Source organism: Vombatus ursinus, unplaced genomic scaffold (assembly GCF_900497805.2).
Source record: "Vombatus ursinus unplaced genomic scaffold, bare-nosed wombat genome assembly UNPS02009062.1, whole genome shotgun sequence".
Lineage (NCBI taxonomy): Eukaryota > Metazoa > Chordata > Mammalia > Diprotodontia > Vombatidae > Vombatus > Vombatus ursinus.
The window spans coordinates 21,609,005-21,625,074 of NW_020948840.1; the positions used below are offsets into that span (position 1 = coordinate 21,609,005).

Below are 16,070 nucleotides of genomic sequence, written 5' to 3' on the forward strand. Positions count from 1 at the left end.
GTGTTATTTGTCTGAGTCTGGATTTGAACTCAGGTCCTCCTAACTCCAGAGCCAGAGCTCTATCCACTGCACCACCTTGCTGCCCCTATTTCTTGACTTTTAACTCTATACTCAGGTGGGGCTCTGCTTCCCAAGTGGAGGGTACACTGTCCCAAGCTTTTTTGTACAGCTGTTTTCAGAGGTAATTACACATGGTTGGCAACAGTGGAGCAGAAAAGGAGTTGGCAGTTTTCAGAGATTTGGTGTATAGCATTGCATTTGCTCATCTGGGTCAGAAAACTCACAAACATCAAGACTGGTTTGATGAAAATGAAGGGGAAATTCAGAAGCTGTTAAATGAAAAATGTGAACTCCACAGGGTTTACCAGCAGGATAGTTCATCCATCTCTAAGAAGGCAGCATTTCATTTCAAAGATGTATGGTGTATGTCAACTGCTTAGTGCTGATAGAGCCACATGGATTAGTGATAAGGACATGATCCTAAAGAGATGGGCTTAACACTTCCACAGTGTACACAACAGACTGTCATCAATCAATCAATGCTGAAGCCATTGACTGTTTACCTCAGGTTGAAGTCAATCCCTCCCTAGCTGAAGTTCCAACTGAAGAAGAGGTTTTGAATGCCATTAGTCTCCTTTTGTGTGGCAGAGCACCTGGTGCTGATTCTAGTCTAGCTGAGATTTACAAGTCCATTGCTCATACAAAGGCTGGGTTATATGGCAAGAGGAAGTTATGCTCCAGGAGTTCAAGGATGCCTCCATTGTCCATCTCTATAAAGGTAAAGGAAATAGATTGTCCTGTGACAATCATAGGGGGAGTCTCTCTCTTAGTCCTTGCTGGCAAGATTCTTGCCAGAGTCCTCCTTAATAGGCTGATCCTTCACCTGGAAGATGGTCATCTACCTGAGAGACAGTGTGGCTTCAGAAAGGGTCTAGGAATGGTCGATATGGTGTTTGCTGCCTGACAACTCCATGAGGAATAGGCAGAAGCAGAACAGAAGTTTGTGTACAATGTTTGTAGATCTGACCAAGGCCTTTGATGCTGTCAGTCATGAGGGCTTATGGAAAATTATGTCAAAATTTGGTTGTCTGGAGAAGTTCATCAATATTGTATATCAGTTTCACAATGGCATGCTTGCCTGCGTTCTGGATAATGGACAATGCTCTCATGCTTTCCCAGTTACCCATGGAGTGAAATAAAGCTGTGTGCTTGCTCCCAAGCTTTTTAGCAAGTTTTCAGCCATGTCATCAAATGCCTTCAATGAAGACAAACACAGCATCAAGGTCAGCTACCACACTGTGATGGTAAATTCTTCAGCTTGAAAAGGCTACAAGCCAAGACCAAAGTGGAGAGAGTGCTGTTGCATGATTTTCTGTTTGCAGATGATTGTGCACTCAATGTAGCCTCTGAAGCTGACATGCCACAAAGACTGGATCAGTTTTCTGCTACTTGTGCTAATTTTGGCCTAACACTTGACACCAAGAAAACATAGGTGATCCATCAGCCAGCACCACACCATCCATGTGTGGAATCATTGTTTATAGTAAATGGAGAAGTTTTGAATGCTGTGGATAAATTTGCTTACCTTGGCAGTGTACTTTCTAGGGATGTACACATTGATAATGAGGTTGACACAAGCATTGCCAGAGCTAGCTCAGTGTTTGACCAAACTGAAGGTCTACAGAGCCATTGTGCTGATTTTATTGTGTGCTTGTGAATCTTGGATGGTATCACAGTGACATTGCTTCCATCTGAATTGTCTGAGAAAGATTCTGATGATCGTCTGGTAGAATAAGATACTAGACACTGAGGTCCTTTCTTGAACTAAACTGCTGAGCATTCAAACTCTACTGCAGAGAGCATAACTCTGATGGGCTGGTCACATTGTTCAAGTGCCAAATGTATGCTTGCCAAAAAGTCTATTTTATGGAGAATTCACACAGGGCAAGCATTCACATGGTGGTCAGAAGAAGCGATACAAGGACACTCTCAAGGTCTCTCGAGAACTTTGGAATTGATTGTGTGACATGCAAGACACCGACACAGAACCACCCTACATGGTGTGCCCTCATTAAAGAAGGTGCTGTGCTCTATGAGCAAAGCAGATTTGAAGTAGTTCAAAAGAGATGTGAGATGTGCAAATTTAGAGAATCCACCCCAAATATTCACATGGACTATTTGTGCCTGACCTGTGGTAGAACATTCTGTGCTCATGTTGGTCTGACCAGCCACAGTTAGATACATTAAAACTTGACTCTAACATAGTGATGTCATTTGGTCCTCTTTGAGTATGAAGGACAACAACAATAACAACAATAGGCAATGCAGCAAAGTCCTGCTCCTGGTGCCAGCAAAGGGACCCTTGTAAATCTCCCTTTGATCCATTGTCTGCTCTCCTTATGGTCGGTGGGCCGGGAGGTCTGGAAACCACCACGACTGCCACTGACTCAGTTGCCCAGAGGCCTGGTTTGCTGGGTCCTGGTCTGCGCTGGTGCAGCCTGCCCTGGACTGTGCTTCTGTCTCACCTGATGCAACAGACCTTTCCTGCTGACCTTCTAAGTTGTCTTGGGCTAGAAAATTATTTTTCGATTGGTAAGCATTTCTTTCTTTTAGTGTTATCTTCATGTGTTTATTCATTGTAGATATTCTCTGGGTTCTGTTTATTTGACTGTTTATCACTTCATACCATGTACTAATTTTATATATGATTCTTAAAAATAACATTAATTTTTCATTATATTCATATGCTGCAGTTTTTTTTTCAGCTTGTTCAACCATTCCCTAGTTGATGGGCACCCACTTTGTTTATAATTATTTGTTACCACAAAAGTGCTGCTATAAATATTTTGGTTTATAGTTTATGGTGCCTTTGATTTATATATACTCACACATATACACATATAAATATATATGCATATATATACACATACATGTATATGCATATACCTGTTTTTCTTGGACCCTTCTCTGATATTCGCTATTCCTAGACCTTAAAAAACTCTTTACTTGATCCTACCAGACTTTCAAGGTGTTACCTTTTCACAATCAGTTTCCTAGAAAAAACTGTCTATACTTGTAGCTTCTACTTTTTCTCCTCTCCTGGACTTTGGTAATAACCTTCTTTTTAAAAAAAATATATGTTATTGATGCCTTTTGTCTTTTCAAGATAGTCATTCTCTTCTATCCCCCCATCTATATTGAACTATCCCTTATTACAAAGAAAAACATTCAAGGAAAAAAAAACATCTGCTGTAACCATATTATATATTCATAATATATAATATATAATACATAATACATATATAATACATAATATTCTGTCCTAGTAGTCATCCACCTCTTTGCTGTGAGAAAGGATATGCCTTTCATTATCTCTTCTTCAGTACTTTCATTAGTTTTCCCATTAGTCAGCATTCAACTTTGTTTTATTGATCTTTTAATTTATACTGTTATGATTATTGTGTATTTTCTTATGGTAAGTTTATGTGCTTCTAGAAATGTATGGAATAGAAATCAAAGAGTTCAGAATTTAAATGCTAAGCCAGAGACATCATATTTTATCCAGAGCAGAAGTTCTTAACCTTTTTTGTCATGAACCCCTTTGGCAGTCTGGTAAAAACCTATGAACTCCATCACAGAACAGTGTATAAAATAAAATACCTAAGATTACAAAGGAAACCAATTTTATCATTATACACTTATCAAGATATTAACAAAACAAGTTCATGGACCCCAAATTGGGAACCTTTGCCCTAGGGAGAAAATGACAGGTTATGAAAAGAGGCAGTGGATGGGGGGTATAAATTCATCAGGTTTTGTTTCCACAAAACAATGGGTAGAAGCCCCTAAATTGATTTACCTGGCATACACTTAGCTTGGGTAACACTGTCCTAATATTGGAGCCACAGTGTTCTTTGTTCTTTCCTCCTTCAGTATCGTGATTGAAGCCACCTGGGTGATCACTGAATACCCATGATGTTGCAGCAACTGATAATGGAAGCAATGAACTCATGGTACTATTGGAACTCCTGACATCTTCTCCCTTCCTTGTTTACTTCTTGACTGTCATGAAATTTCAGCTCTTCCCCTTCTTGGGATAACTCAGATGTAGTCATAGCCTGTAGGTGCTTAGGTAGACAGACATTGGGTAATATATCTATACCAGCAAACACTGATCTTCAGTGTCCTGTTTTGGTTCATTCTGTTTATTTTGGCTTATATCAGTTAATATAAATCTTTCCCATTTTTTCAAATTCTTCATTTTTGTCAATGTTACTGCCAATAATATAGTGTTATAATCGTATATAATAGGTTTTTTTCCCCAGTCGTTTCAGAATTAGTGGATACTCACTTTGTTCCATCTTAGGTCTCCAAAGGGTGCTACTATGAATATTTTGGTATATATTTAAAAATGAATGAATTAAGCTTTTATTAAATTCTTACTATGTACAAAGCACTGTATGCTAGGTGCTAGGGATCAAAATAGAAAAGTAAGACAGTCCTTGCTCTCAAGGGAGAGCATTCTAAAGGGAGACAACACATATGGAATGTTTTAGCTACAAGTGAGATGGAAAGTCCCATGGTCCTTAGGGTGCAGTGACAAAGCAAATTTTAATGCTGCTTCTTTAATGTAATTCCTGCTGATAAAATGGAGCGAAGGGAATAAGCATTCATTAAACACCTGCTGTGGGCTAGGTATTATACTAAATGTTTAACAAATACCTTATTTGATCCTCACAACAACCCTGTGAGGCAGATGCTATTATGAACAGTACTTTACAGTTGAGGAAACTGAGGCAAACAGGGTAAGTGACTTGCCCAGGGTCACACAGTTAGTAAGTGTCTGCAGCTGCATTTGAACGCAAGTCTTCCTGACTCTGGGCCCAGTACACTAACCAGTGCACTATTGAAATTTTACTACTTCTTTAAAAAAAAATTTATCAAGCATTTATTTTTTTTCTCCTTCCTATCCTTTCCCCCACCAAAAAAAAGTAAAAAAAATTTGTAACAAGTAAGTATAGCCAAGTAAAACCAATTCCCGTACTGGACGTGTTCAATAATCTATGTCTTATTCTGCATTTTTAGACACAGTAGATAACTGGGAACATACCAATCTTTATGACTTAGTAGAATTTGTCAGAGTAAGTGTAGTGTCATTAGCAGAGTAGCACTTTTGTGTGAGTTTTAAATGAAGTGCCATATATGAGAAAGTACCTTGTAAATTGGGTAGTGATTGTGATGATGATGATGATAATGATGATGATGATGATTACTGCATATGAAGACGATGAATGATTTTTTTTCCAACTTAGGTCTCCAACTTCTTATTTTTACCAACTCAATTTTAATATAAGCATGAGTATTTTTTAAACTTGACAGCAGTAGTATGATAAACATTACGTTGAATTGTTAAGTTATATAGTATTTTGTCTCTCTGTGTGTCTAGGATGATTGAGGAAAGTGGGAACAAGAGAAAGACCATGGCAGAGAAGAGGCAGCTGTTTATGGAAATGCGTAAGTTCCCAGTTCTTTTGTGTTCCATTTTATTTATGTGGGTATTTCTTTTATTTTTTTCCAAATAAGTTGCTGGTTTTAATTAGCCAAAAGTTTTAAATTAACATTTTTTAAAAATAGAAAAGTCAGAATTAAATTTCAGTTCTTTCAAGAGTGTTTTTATGAATGCTAAAAAGACATATTGAATTGATTTTTCATCTATGATTATCTTAGCTGTAGAACTATAACTTTTCTTCTTTTTAGAAACATATTTATGGATGGTGTTTAATGTCAATTTGTCAATCGTACTGCAAACATTAACTACCAACTTTGCTCCACGCACTGTTCTATAGTTTCTGAGTATACAAAGACAAAAATGAAATAGCCCTTGCCCTCAATGGGTTTATATTTTGTGAGGTGGGGGGGAATAATATGTACAAAAACCTGTACATATAAGTAGATACAAAATATATACAAGGTAAAAGTTAATTTTAAGGGGTGCTACTAGTAGCTGATAGGAACAGGAAAGGTCTCCTTTAGAAGGGGGTATATGAGCTTAGCTATTTTTAAGAAATAAATTATTATTGATATCTTTGTTTTTACATTGCCTAAATTTCCTCTTATACCTCTCTTCGTCCTCACACCAAAAGATCCATCACTTTTAACAAAGAATTTTTTAAAAGGAAAAAGAAAAAGAAAAAGAGGAAGAAGAGAAAGAAATCAGCAAAACCAGCTAATACACTGAAAAAACTGCTTTGAAAAAAATACAGTGTTCCACACCCATGGATCTCCACCTCTATAAAGAAGTGAGGGAGAAAGTGTTTCTCATACCTATTCTTTGAAGAGAATTTTATAATTTTAAAATTTGTAACATAAATTTTTGATATTTATGGTGGTTTTTTCCTTTTACATTGTAGTCACTGTGAATATTATTTTCTTGACTCTGCTTATTTTACTTTGCATCAGTTCATGTAAGTCTTTCCATGTTCTGTATTTATCATATTTTTTGCCTCTTACAGCACAGTAATATTTCCTTACATTCTTATATCCCAGTTTCTTTAATCATTCCCTAATCAATGTATGTATATTTTGTTTTCAGTTTTTGCTACCACAAAAAGTATTGAACTGAACTTTGAAAGGAATCTAGAAGTTTTAAAAGGCAGAGGTGAGGATGGAATGCATTCCAGGCATGAAGACAGCCTGAGCAAAGGCTTGAAATATTACATTCCAAAAGCCAAAGGAGCTAGGATTACCACCAAGAATTTACTACCTAGCAAAACTGAGTACAGTCCTGAGTACAGTCTTTCAGGGGAGAACCTGGATATTTAATGAAATTTAGGACTTTCTGGCATTCCTAATAAAAAGACCAGAGATGAATAGAAAATTTGACTTTCAAATACAAGACTCAAGAGAAGCATAAAAAGGCAGATGTGAAAGACAAATCATCAGAGACTCAATAAGGTCAAATTGTAAACATTCCTGTATGGGAGGATGATAAATGTAACAACCAAGAACTTTCTTATTATTAGGGCAGTTAGAAGGAGTCTACATAGAGAAAGGGCATAAGTATGAGTTGATTATTTTGGGATGATCTAAAAAAAATTGATGGGTGAGAAGAAAGGTACACTGGGAGAAGGGGGAAGGGAGAGGCAGAACGGGGAAAATTATCTCACATAAAAGAGGTGTATAAGGAAGAGCATTTACAGGGAAAGATGAGTGGTGGCGGGTAAGCTTGAACCTTACTTTCATCAGAATTGGCTCAAAGAGGGAATAACATACACAAGTAGTTGGGTACAGAAATCCATCTTATTCTTTGGGTAAGTAGTAGGGGAAGGGGATCAGAGGAAGGGTGAGATTGATAAAGAGGAGGGCAGATTAAGGGTGGCAATGGTAAAAAGCGAAACAGTTTTTAGAGGAGGGACAGTGTAAAAAGAGAGGGAGAGAAGGATAAGCAGAAAAAAATAGGATGGAGGAAAATTCACAATAATCATAACTGTGAATGGGGTGAATTCACCCTTTAAATGGAAGCAGATAGCAGAATGGATTAGAAACCAGACTCCAAAAAAAAATATATTTTTATTACAAGAAATACCCTTGAAACAGAGACACACAAAGTTGAAATAAAGGACTGAAGCAGAATCTTTTATACTTCAGACTGAAATAAAAAAAAGGTAGAAGTAGCAGTCATGATCTTAGACAAAGCAAAGGCAAAAATAGACCTAATTAAAAGAGATAATCAGGGAAACTACATTTTGCCAAAAGGTACCATAGACAATGAAGTAATATCAATACCAAACATGTACCAAATAGCATAGCTTCCCAATTCTTAAAGGAAAAATTAAACGAGTTACAGGAGGGAATAGATACTAAAACTATACTATTTGGGGACCTCAACTTTCCCTTCTCAGAGCTAGATAAATCTAACCTTAAAATAAATAAGAAAGTAGTAAGGAGATGAACATAATTTAGAAAAGTTAGATATGATAGACCTCTGGAGAAAATCTAATGAGAATATCAAAGAGTATACCTTTTCCTCAGCTGTACATGGCACCTCACAAAAATTGACCACATACTGGGGCATAAAAACATCACAATCCAATGCAGAAAGGCAGAAATATTAAATGCATTTTTTTCAGATCCTGATGCAATAAAAATTACATGTAATATAAAGGGCCATGGAAAGACAGACTAAAAATTAATTGGAAACTAAATAATCTAATCCTAAAGAATGAGTGGCTCAAACAACAAATCATAGAAACGATCAATAACTTCATCTAAGAGAATGACAATGATAAGACAGCATACCAAAACTTATGGGATACAGTGAAAGTGGTTCTTAAGGGAAGTTTTATATCTCTAAATGCTTACATGAATAAAATAGAGAAAGAGGAGATCAATGAATTGGGTGTGCAACTAAAAAAGCTAGAAAAAGAACAAATGAAAAATCCCCTATTAAATATCAAATTAGAAATTCTAAAAACCAAAGGAGAGATTAATAAAATTGAAATTAAGAAAACTATTGAACTAATAAATAAAACTAAGAACTCATTTTATGAAAAAACCAATAAAATAGATAAATCTTTGGTTAATTTGATTAAAAAAAAGAAGAAAGCCAAATTACCAGCATCAAAAATGAAAAAGGGTGAATTTACCACCAGTGAAGAGAAAATCAAAACAATAATTAGGAACTCTTTTGCCCAACTGTATGCCAATAAATTTGACAATCTTAGTGAAATAGATGAATTTTTACAAAAATATAAATTGCCCAGATTAACAGAAGAAGAAATAAAATACTTAAATAACCTCATTTCAGAAAATGAAAGTGAACAAGCCATCAATGAACTCCCTAAGAAAAAATCTCCAGGGCCAGATGGATTTACAAGTGAATTCTATCAGACATTTAAAGAACAACTAATTCCAATACCATATAAACTATTTGGGAAAATAGGTGAAGAAAGTGTCCTACGAAATTCATTTTATGATACAAATATGGTGCTGATACCTAAACTGGGAAGAACCAAAACAGAGAAAGAAAATTATAGACCAATTTCCCTAATGAATATAGATGTAAAATTTTTAAATAAAATATTAGCAAAGAGATTATAGCAACTTATCTCAAGGATAATACACGACCAGGTAGGATTTATACCAGGAATGCAGGGCTGGTTCAATATTAGGAAAACTGTCAGCATAATTGACCACATCTCAACAACAAAACTATCAGAAATCATATGATTATCTCAATAGATGCAGAAAAAGCATTTGACAAAATACAACACCCATTCCTATTAAAACACTGGAGAGCATAGGAGTAAATGGAGACTTCCTTAAAATGATAGGTAGCATCTATCTAAAACCATCAGGAAGCATTATATGTAATGGCGATAAGCTAGAAGCATTTCCAATAAGATCAGAGATGAAACAAGGATGTACATTATCACCACTGTTATTCAATAGTGAAATTTAAGGACTTAGAATAGGCAAAGAAGAAACAAAGCTGTCACTCTTTGCAGATGATATGATGGTATAGAGAATCAAGTAAAAATTACTTGAAGTAATAAACAAATTTAGCAAAGTTGCAGGATATGAAATAAACCCACGTAAATCATCAGCATTTCTATATATTACTAACAAAGTCCAATAACAAGAGATAGAAAGAGAAATTCCATTTAAAGTTACTGTCAACACTATAAAATATTTGGGAGTCTACCTGCCAAAACAAACTCAAGAACTATATGAACACAATTATAAAACACTTTTCACACAAATGAAGTCAGATCTAAATAATTGAAAAATAACAGTTGCTCATGGGTAGGCTGAATTAATGCAATAAAAATGACAATTCTACCTAAATTTATTTACTTATTCAGTGCCATACCAATCAAACTACCAAAAATTATTTTATGGAGCTAGAAAAAACAATAGTAAAATTCATCTGGAAGAGCAAAAGGTCCAGAATACCAAGGAACTAATGAAAAGAAATGCAAGGGAAGGTAGCCTAGCTGTACTAAATCTTAAATTGTATTATAAATTAGCAATCATTGAAACTACTCGGTTCCGGCTAAGAAATAGAGTGGTTGATCAGTGGAATAATTTAGGTATGCAAGACACAACAGTCAATGACTATAGTAACCTACTATTTGATAAATCCAAAGACTCCAGCTTCTATGCGAAGAACTTACTATTTAACAAAAACTGCTGGGAAAATTGGAAGATAGTATGGTAGAAACTAGGCATAGACCAACATCTTACACCCTATACCAAGATAAAGTCAAAATGGGTACATAATTTAGATATAAAGACTGATAGTATAACTAAATTGGGAGAGCAAGGAATAGTTTACCTGTCAGATTTATGGAGAAGCAATCAATAATTTCATTAAAGGTAATGACAAACAGTGAGACAACATTGTAAATTTGTGGGATGTAGCCAAAGCAGTTGTTAGGGGAAAATTTATGTCTCTAAATGTATACACCAATTAAAGAGAGAAAGAGCAGATCAATGAATTGGGCGTGCAACTAAAAAGCCTAGAAAAAGAATAAATTAAAAAACCTCAATTAAACACCAAAATGGAAACCTTGAAAATCAAAGGAGCAAGTAATAAAATTGAAAGTTAAAAAAACAACATTGAACTAAAAATAAAATTTGGAGCTGGAGCTAGTTTTATGAAAAAAAAACCCAATCAAATAGATAAACCATTCATTAATTTGATTTTTTAAAAAAGAATAAAAACAAATTACCAGTATCAAAAATGAAAAGATGAAGAATGAATGAAAATTAAATTAAAGCAATTATTAGGAGTTATTTTGCCTACTTATGTGCCAGTGAAATTGACAATCTAAATGAAATGAATGAATATTTACAAAAATATAAATCACTCAGATTAACAGAAGAGGAAATAGAACATTTAAATAATCCTATCTTAGAAAAAGAAATTGAACAAGTCATCATTAAGCTCCCTAAGAAAAAGTTTTGAGGACCAGATGGATTCACAAGTGAATTCTACCAAATATTTAGGGAATAATTAATCTCAATACATATATAAACTATTTGTAAAATAGGTAAAGAAAGAGTCCTACCAAATTCTTTTTATGATGCAAATATCAATCATTTAGAAAAATAGGTAAAGGAGTCCTAATTCTTTCAATGACACAAATTTGGTTTTGATACCTAAACTAGGGAGAACAAAAACAGAGAAAGAAAACCATAGACCAATTTCCCTAATGAATATTGATGCAAAATTTTTAAATAAAATATTAGCAAGGAGATTCTAGCAATATATCACAAAGATCATAAAGTATTACTAGGTGGGATTTATGCTAGGAATGTAGGGCCGAGTCAACATTGGGAAAACAATAAGCATAATTGACTATATTAATAACAAAAACATCAAAAGTCATATCAATAAATGCAAAAAACCCCTTTGACAAAATACAATACACATTCCTGTTTTAAAAAAAAATACTAGAAAGCATAAGAATCAGTGGAGCCTTTCTTAAAATAAGTAGTATCTATCTGAAATCAAGAACAAATATTATCTGTAATGGGGATAAACTTGAAGCCTTCTCAATAAGATCAGGAGTGAAACAAGAATGTCCATTATCACCACTATTATTCAATATTATACTAGAAATGCTAACTATAGTAATAAGACAAGAAAAAGAAATTGAAGGAATAAAAATAGGCAATGAGAAAAAAATCACTCTTTGCAAATGATATGATATTATACTCTGAGAACTCTAGAGAATCAACTAAAAAACTAACTGCAACTATCAACAACTTTAGCAAAGTTGCAGGATATAAAATGAACCCACATAAATCATCAACATTTCTATATGCTACCAACAAAACCCAGCAAGAAGAGTAGAAAGAGAAATTCCATTTAAAATAATTCCAGACTATATAAAGTATTTGTGAGTCTACCTGCCAAGACAAATTCAGGTACTATGTGAACACAATTACAAAACACTTATCACATAAATAATGACATCTAAATGGAGAAATGTAAATTGCTTATGGGTAGGCTGAACCAATATGATAAAAATGACAATTCTACCAGAATTAATTTACTTATTCACTGTCGTACCAACCAGACCACCAAAATTTTATTTTGTGGAGCTAGAAAAAATAACAAAATTCATCTACAAGAAAATAAGGTCAAGAATATCAAAGAATCAATGAAAAAAGATGAGAAGGAAGGTGGCCTAGCAGTACCAGATTTTAAGCTATATTACAAAACAGTAATCATCAAAACAATCTGTGTTTTCATTAAAAAAAATCCAGAAAATGAACTGATGGACTCTGAATGCAGATTGAAGAATACTATTTCAAATAGTATTGGCTTCACACCAAACACTTGACACTTACTAGTCTGTGTGACCCTGGGCAAGTCATTTAACCCCAATTACCTTAAAAAAAAAGAATACTATTTCACTTTTTTTTGTGTGTTTTTTTCCCTTTTGATCTGTTCTTCTTTTAGAACTGTTATTAGTATGGAAATATGTTTTACATCATTGCACACATATAACTTGTATCAAATTGCATACCTTTAGTAAAGGCAGCAAAGTGGGGAGGGGAGAGTAGAGAGGGGGAAAAATTCAGAACTCAAAATTTTACAAAAATGAATGCTAAAATTGTTTTTACATATAATTGGAAAAATGCTATTTTAAAAAAGGGATATTGAAGGAAAGATTTCTATATATATTTCTGTATATTGAAGGAAAGATTTTGGAGTAAATGACCCTTAAGTTACCTTGACACTCACAATATTTTAATATTCAAAGCAATACACAATATGTCATTTTTTGTGTGTGTTTTTAACTCGGAACTTGTGTGTGTTTTTGATGGGGTTTTCCATAGTAAGAATGGTACTTGTAAGTGTATTCTATTTAGAATTTTGCTATTATCAGAATTATTCAACATGTTACATTTTAGGCTGCTAAATGATGCAGAGGATAGAGTGTAGGCCTGGAGTCAGGAAGACCTGAGTTCAAATTCAACCTAAAACACTAACCATGTATTCCCAGGCAAGTCATTTAACCCCCCTTTGTCTCAGTTTTCTCATTTGTAAAATAGGGATAATGATAGCCTCTACTTCCCATATTTGTTGTGAGGATCAAATGAGATAATAATTGTAAATAACTTTACATGTTTCTGGCACATAGTACTATATACATTTTGGTTATTAATAATAATAATAAGTCCCCATTAGGGTTGAGGTTAGAGTTATCTGGCTGCTTATAGGCAGGGGCTCTTTTGCTTTCTCTTTGTATCCTCAGCACTGAGCACAATGCCAGGCACATAGTAATTGCTTAATACATGCTTAGTGATTATTAGTTTAACCAGGCATTGTGGTACAGTGGAAAGAATGCTGGATTTGGAGTTCTTGAGTTATGACAAGTGGAATGGGCTGCCTTAGGAGGTAGTGATCTCATTTGAAACTAAGCAAAGCAAAAGGCTAGTTGACTTATTCTGGCTTATTAGGTGTGGATTCTTTTTTAGTTATGGGTTGGAGTAGGTGGAGCCCTTTCAACTCTCAAATTCTTTGATTTTGTGACGTCACTTAACACCTTTGTGTCTCAGTTTTCTCATAAAAACGAAAGGATTAGAATAGATGATTTAAGGTCTTTAGCACTGTTCTTGGCACATAGTTGGTGTTTAGTGAATATTTGTTGATTGAGTCCAATTCCAAATCTGTGAAAATGGGCACATATTGTTGTTAAGAAGCATCACATCTGTTTCTTGCTCAAGATTTTGGGTTGGGTTCATTTTTTTCCAGCAGAGACACAGTATTGTAGTGGATTGAGAGCTGTCCTTAGAATTAGGAAGATCTGGGTTCAAGTTCTGCTTCTGACATCCAGGCAGTTTGACCCTCATCAAATCACTAAACTACTCAGTATCTCAAGTAGCTTTCAAAGATTCTCAAGTTGTGCAACATTTGCTGATTTGTATTGGAAGAGGGAGTTATCTATTGAGAGTTCCCTAAACCACTGAATAAAAGACAAAATTTTAAAAAAAGAAAATTTTTTCTTCTGGTGAAAGAAAAATTTTCATATCATGTTTATATTTATAAATGGTACATTTGGAATTATAATTGTTAAATGTCCCCACCTTTTATACAGATGTAGGTTTACAATATAGCTTTTATCAGATAAAACATTTCTCATTACAAAGGCCATTTCATACTGCAGCAAAAAAAATGGAGACATCTTTGAGACAGTTTAAACTGGTGATGTGAATGAATCTGATTTTGAACAACAAGTAGGAACTCCTTGCTGATGTAGAAATGATAGGAAGCTGGTGAATACATGATCTTACTTTCTGCCTTAGAGTTTGTTATAAATAAGGAAAGAAATGTCAGACTTAGAACCTAGGTTTGGGGAGAGGAGATCTTAAGGAGTTCGTTTGATAGTTAGGATCCTGTAATCTCAAATCCTACAGTGGAATTTGGCACTTGGAGAATGGGGGATGCTTCTAAGAACAAAATTGTGAGAACATGAATACAAATCATTTCATTGGGGTAAACCAAACTGGTAGTGAGGTTCTTCTAACCTAACTAGGCTGCTCTTCAGACAGTAAGATATGGCTTAAACAAAAAGGTTTTTTAGTTTGGTAGCTTTCATCGAAGCTTGCATTCTGCTGAAATTGCCTTGGGGAATTCCAAGGGAGAGTTATGTAAAGATACTGTTGTTGATACATAAGAAACTCTCCAATCAACTTAAACTTTAAAAAAGAGCTTATGTAGTAAATGGAACACAAGAATAAGTAACTGAGGATGAATACAAAATAACATGGTTCTCTAAGAAGAGTGTTAGGAGTATTAAAGCTTAGAGAAGCTCACAGCTGGTGATAAATGTGAAGGCCAACTAAAAAAAAAACACTTTTTTTTTAAGTTTGAAGAAAGCAGAAGATCATTGAAGGAATTGAACTGCTGCTCCAGATGGATGAGAGGATGATAATATTTGATAGAGGAAACTCTTTAACTCTTTTTAGCTTATGTTTTCTCAAATGAGGAAAAATAACTAGGAATTATACAACAAATGATTAACCAAGAATTGAAACCCAGTGTAAGGGGTGGGGGGGGGAGAAGACAGGAAGAGAATAATTAGCTGTCCTCAATGAGTTAGTTACCAGACCCAGACAAACTACATTCAGGTGAACTGAAAGAACATGTGGATGTGATTGCTGAATTGCTATCAGTAATCTCTGAAAAATACTGGAGAATATGAGAATTGCTGTAGGATAGGAGATGGACATATGTTGTCCCAGTTTTCACAAAGGAGAAGATACATTTTTTTCAAACTGAAGGTTGGTGAGTTTAATTTCTATTCCTGGAAAAGAGAAATGTCTTTTTGGTTTTGACATATAAATTCCAGTGCTTAGTACAGTAGCTGGCATGTAGCAGGATTAATAAGTGCTTATTGACTTGACTTTCATCAATGTAGGGAGTTCCTGTTGAGAAATACCCTACAACTGGGCTTATTGGAAGGGTTTTACATTTTATAGCCCTAGAGGGTTGCCTGGGGCACAGTGTTTAAATAACTTTCCCAGAAATCATACACACACATGCGCGCGCGCGCACACACACACACACACACACACACACACACACACACAGAAAGAGAGAGAGGCAGGATTTGAACTCAGATTTTGCTGTGACTGAGACTGACTATCCACAATGCTGTGTTGCTGTGGAAAATTTTTAGAATGCATTATCAGAGATGGTGAGTGTTTAGTACCTTCTTCACATATTATTGTTAGATTTACATAAGATAGCACATTTAAGGTGCTTTGCAGGTTCTACAGTATTGTTATTACTGTTTAAAAAGTGAAGTGGTGATAACTAAAAAGCTAATGTAGATCATATCAGATAGTAAGTTAATCATTATTGAAAAAAAGTGTTGACCTAACCCATTGTGAGCTCAGCAAAGAGCAGATTCTTTGTCTGGAAAATGTAGGTGTCTCTTGAGTTCCCTAAAACTTAAATCAGGAGCTGTAACATAGGAGATATGACATGTCAGTTTCCATTATCCATACTTAAACTCCTAAAAGCAGTATTCACTAATCATTGCAAATAA

At 34.7% G+C, this 16,070-nt stretch overlaps 1 protein-coding gene across 5 annotated transcripts in view; it reads left to right on the forward strand.

Moving 5' to 3' along the window:
- The window catches only part of DTNB (dystrobrevin beta), a 344,903-nt gene that overhangs the window by 19,774 nt on the left and 309,059 nt on the right, over positions 1-16,070 (forward strand). For 4 of the 5 annotated variants that reach the window (XM_027850435.1, XM_027850434.1, XM_027850438.1 and 1 more), the window contains exons 2-3: positions 3,934-4,013; positions 5,447-5,514. In XM_027850435.1, the coding sequence (XP_027706236.1) occupies positions 3,973-4,013; positions 5,447-5,514 (109 nt within the window). In that variant the 5' untranslated portion in view covers positions 3,934-3,972. The remainder of the gene's footprint in view (positions 1-3,933; positions 4,014-5,446; positions 5,515-16,070) is intronic. The other variant, XM_027850436.1, reaches the window with a different exon arrangement.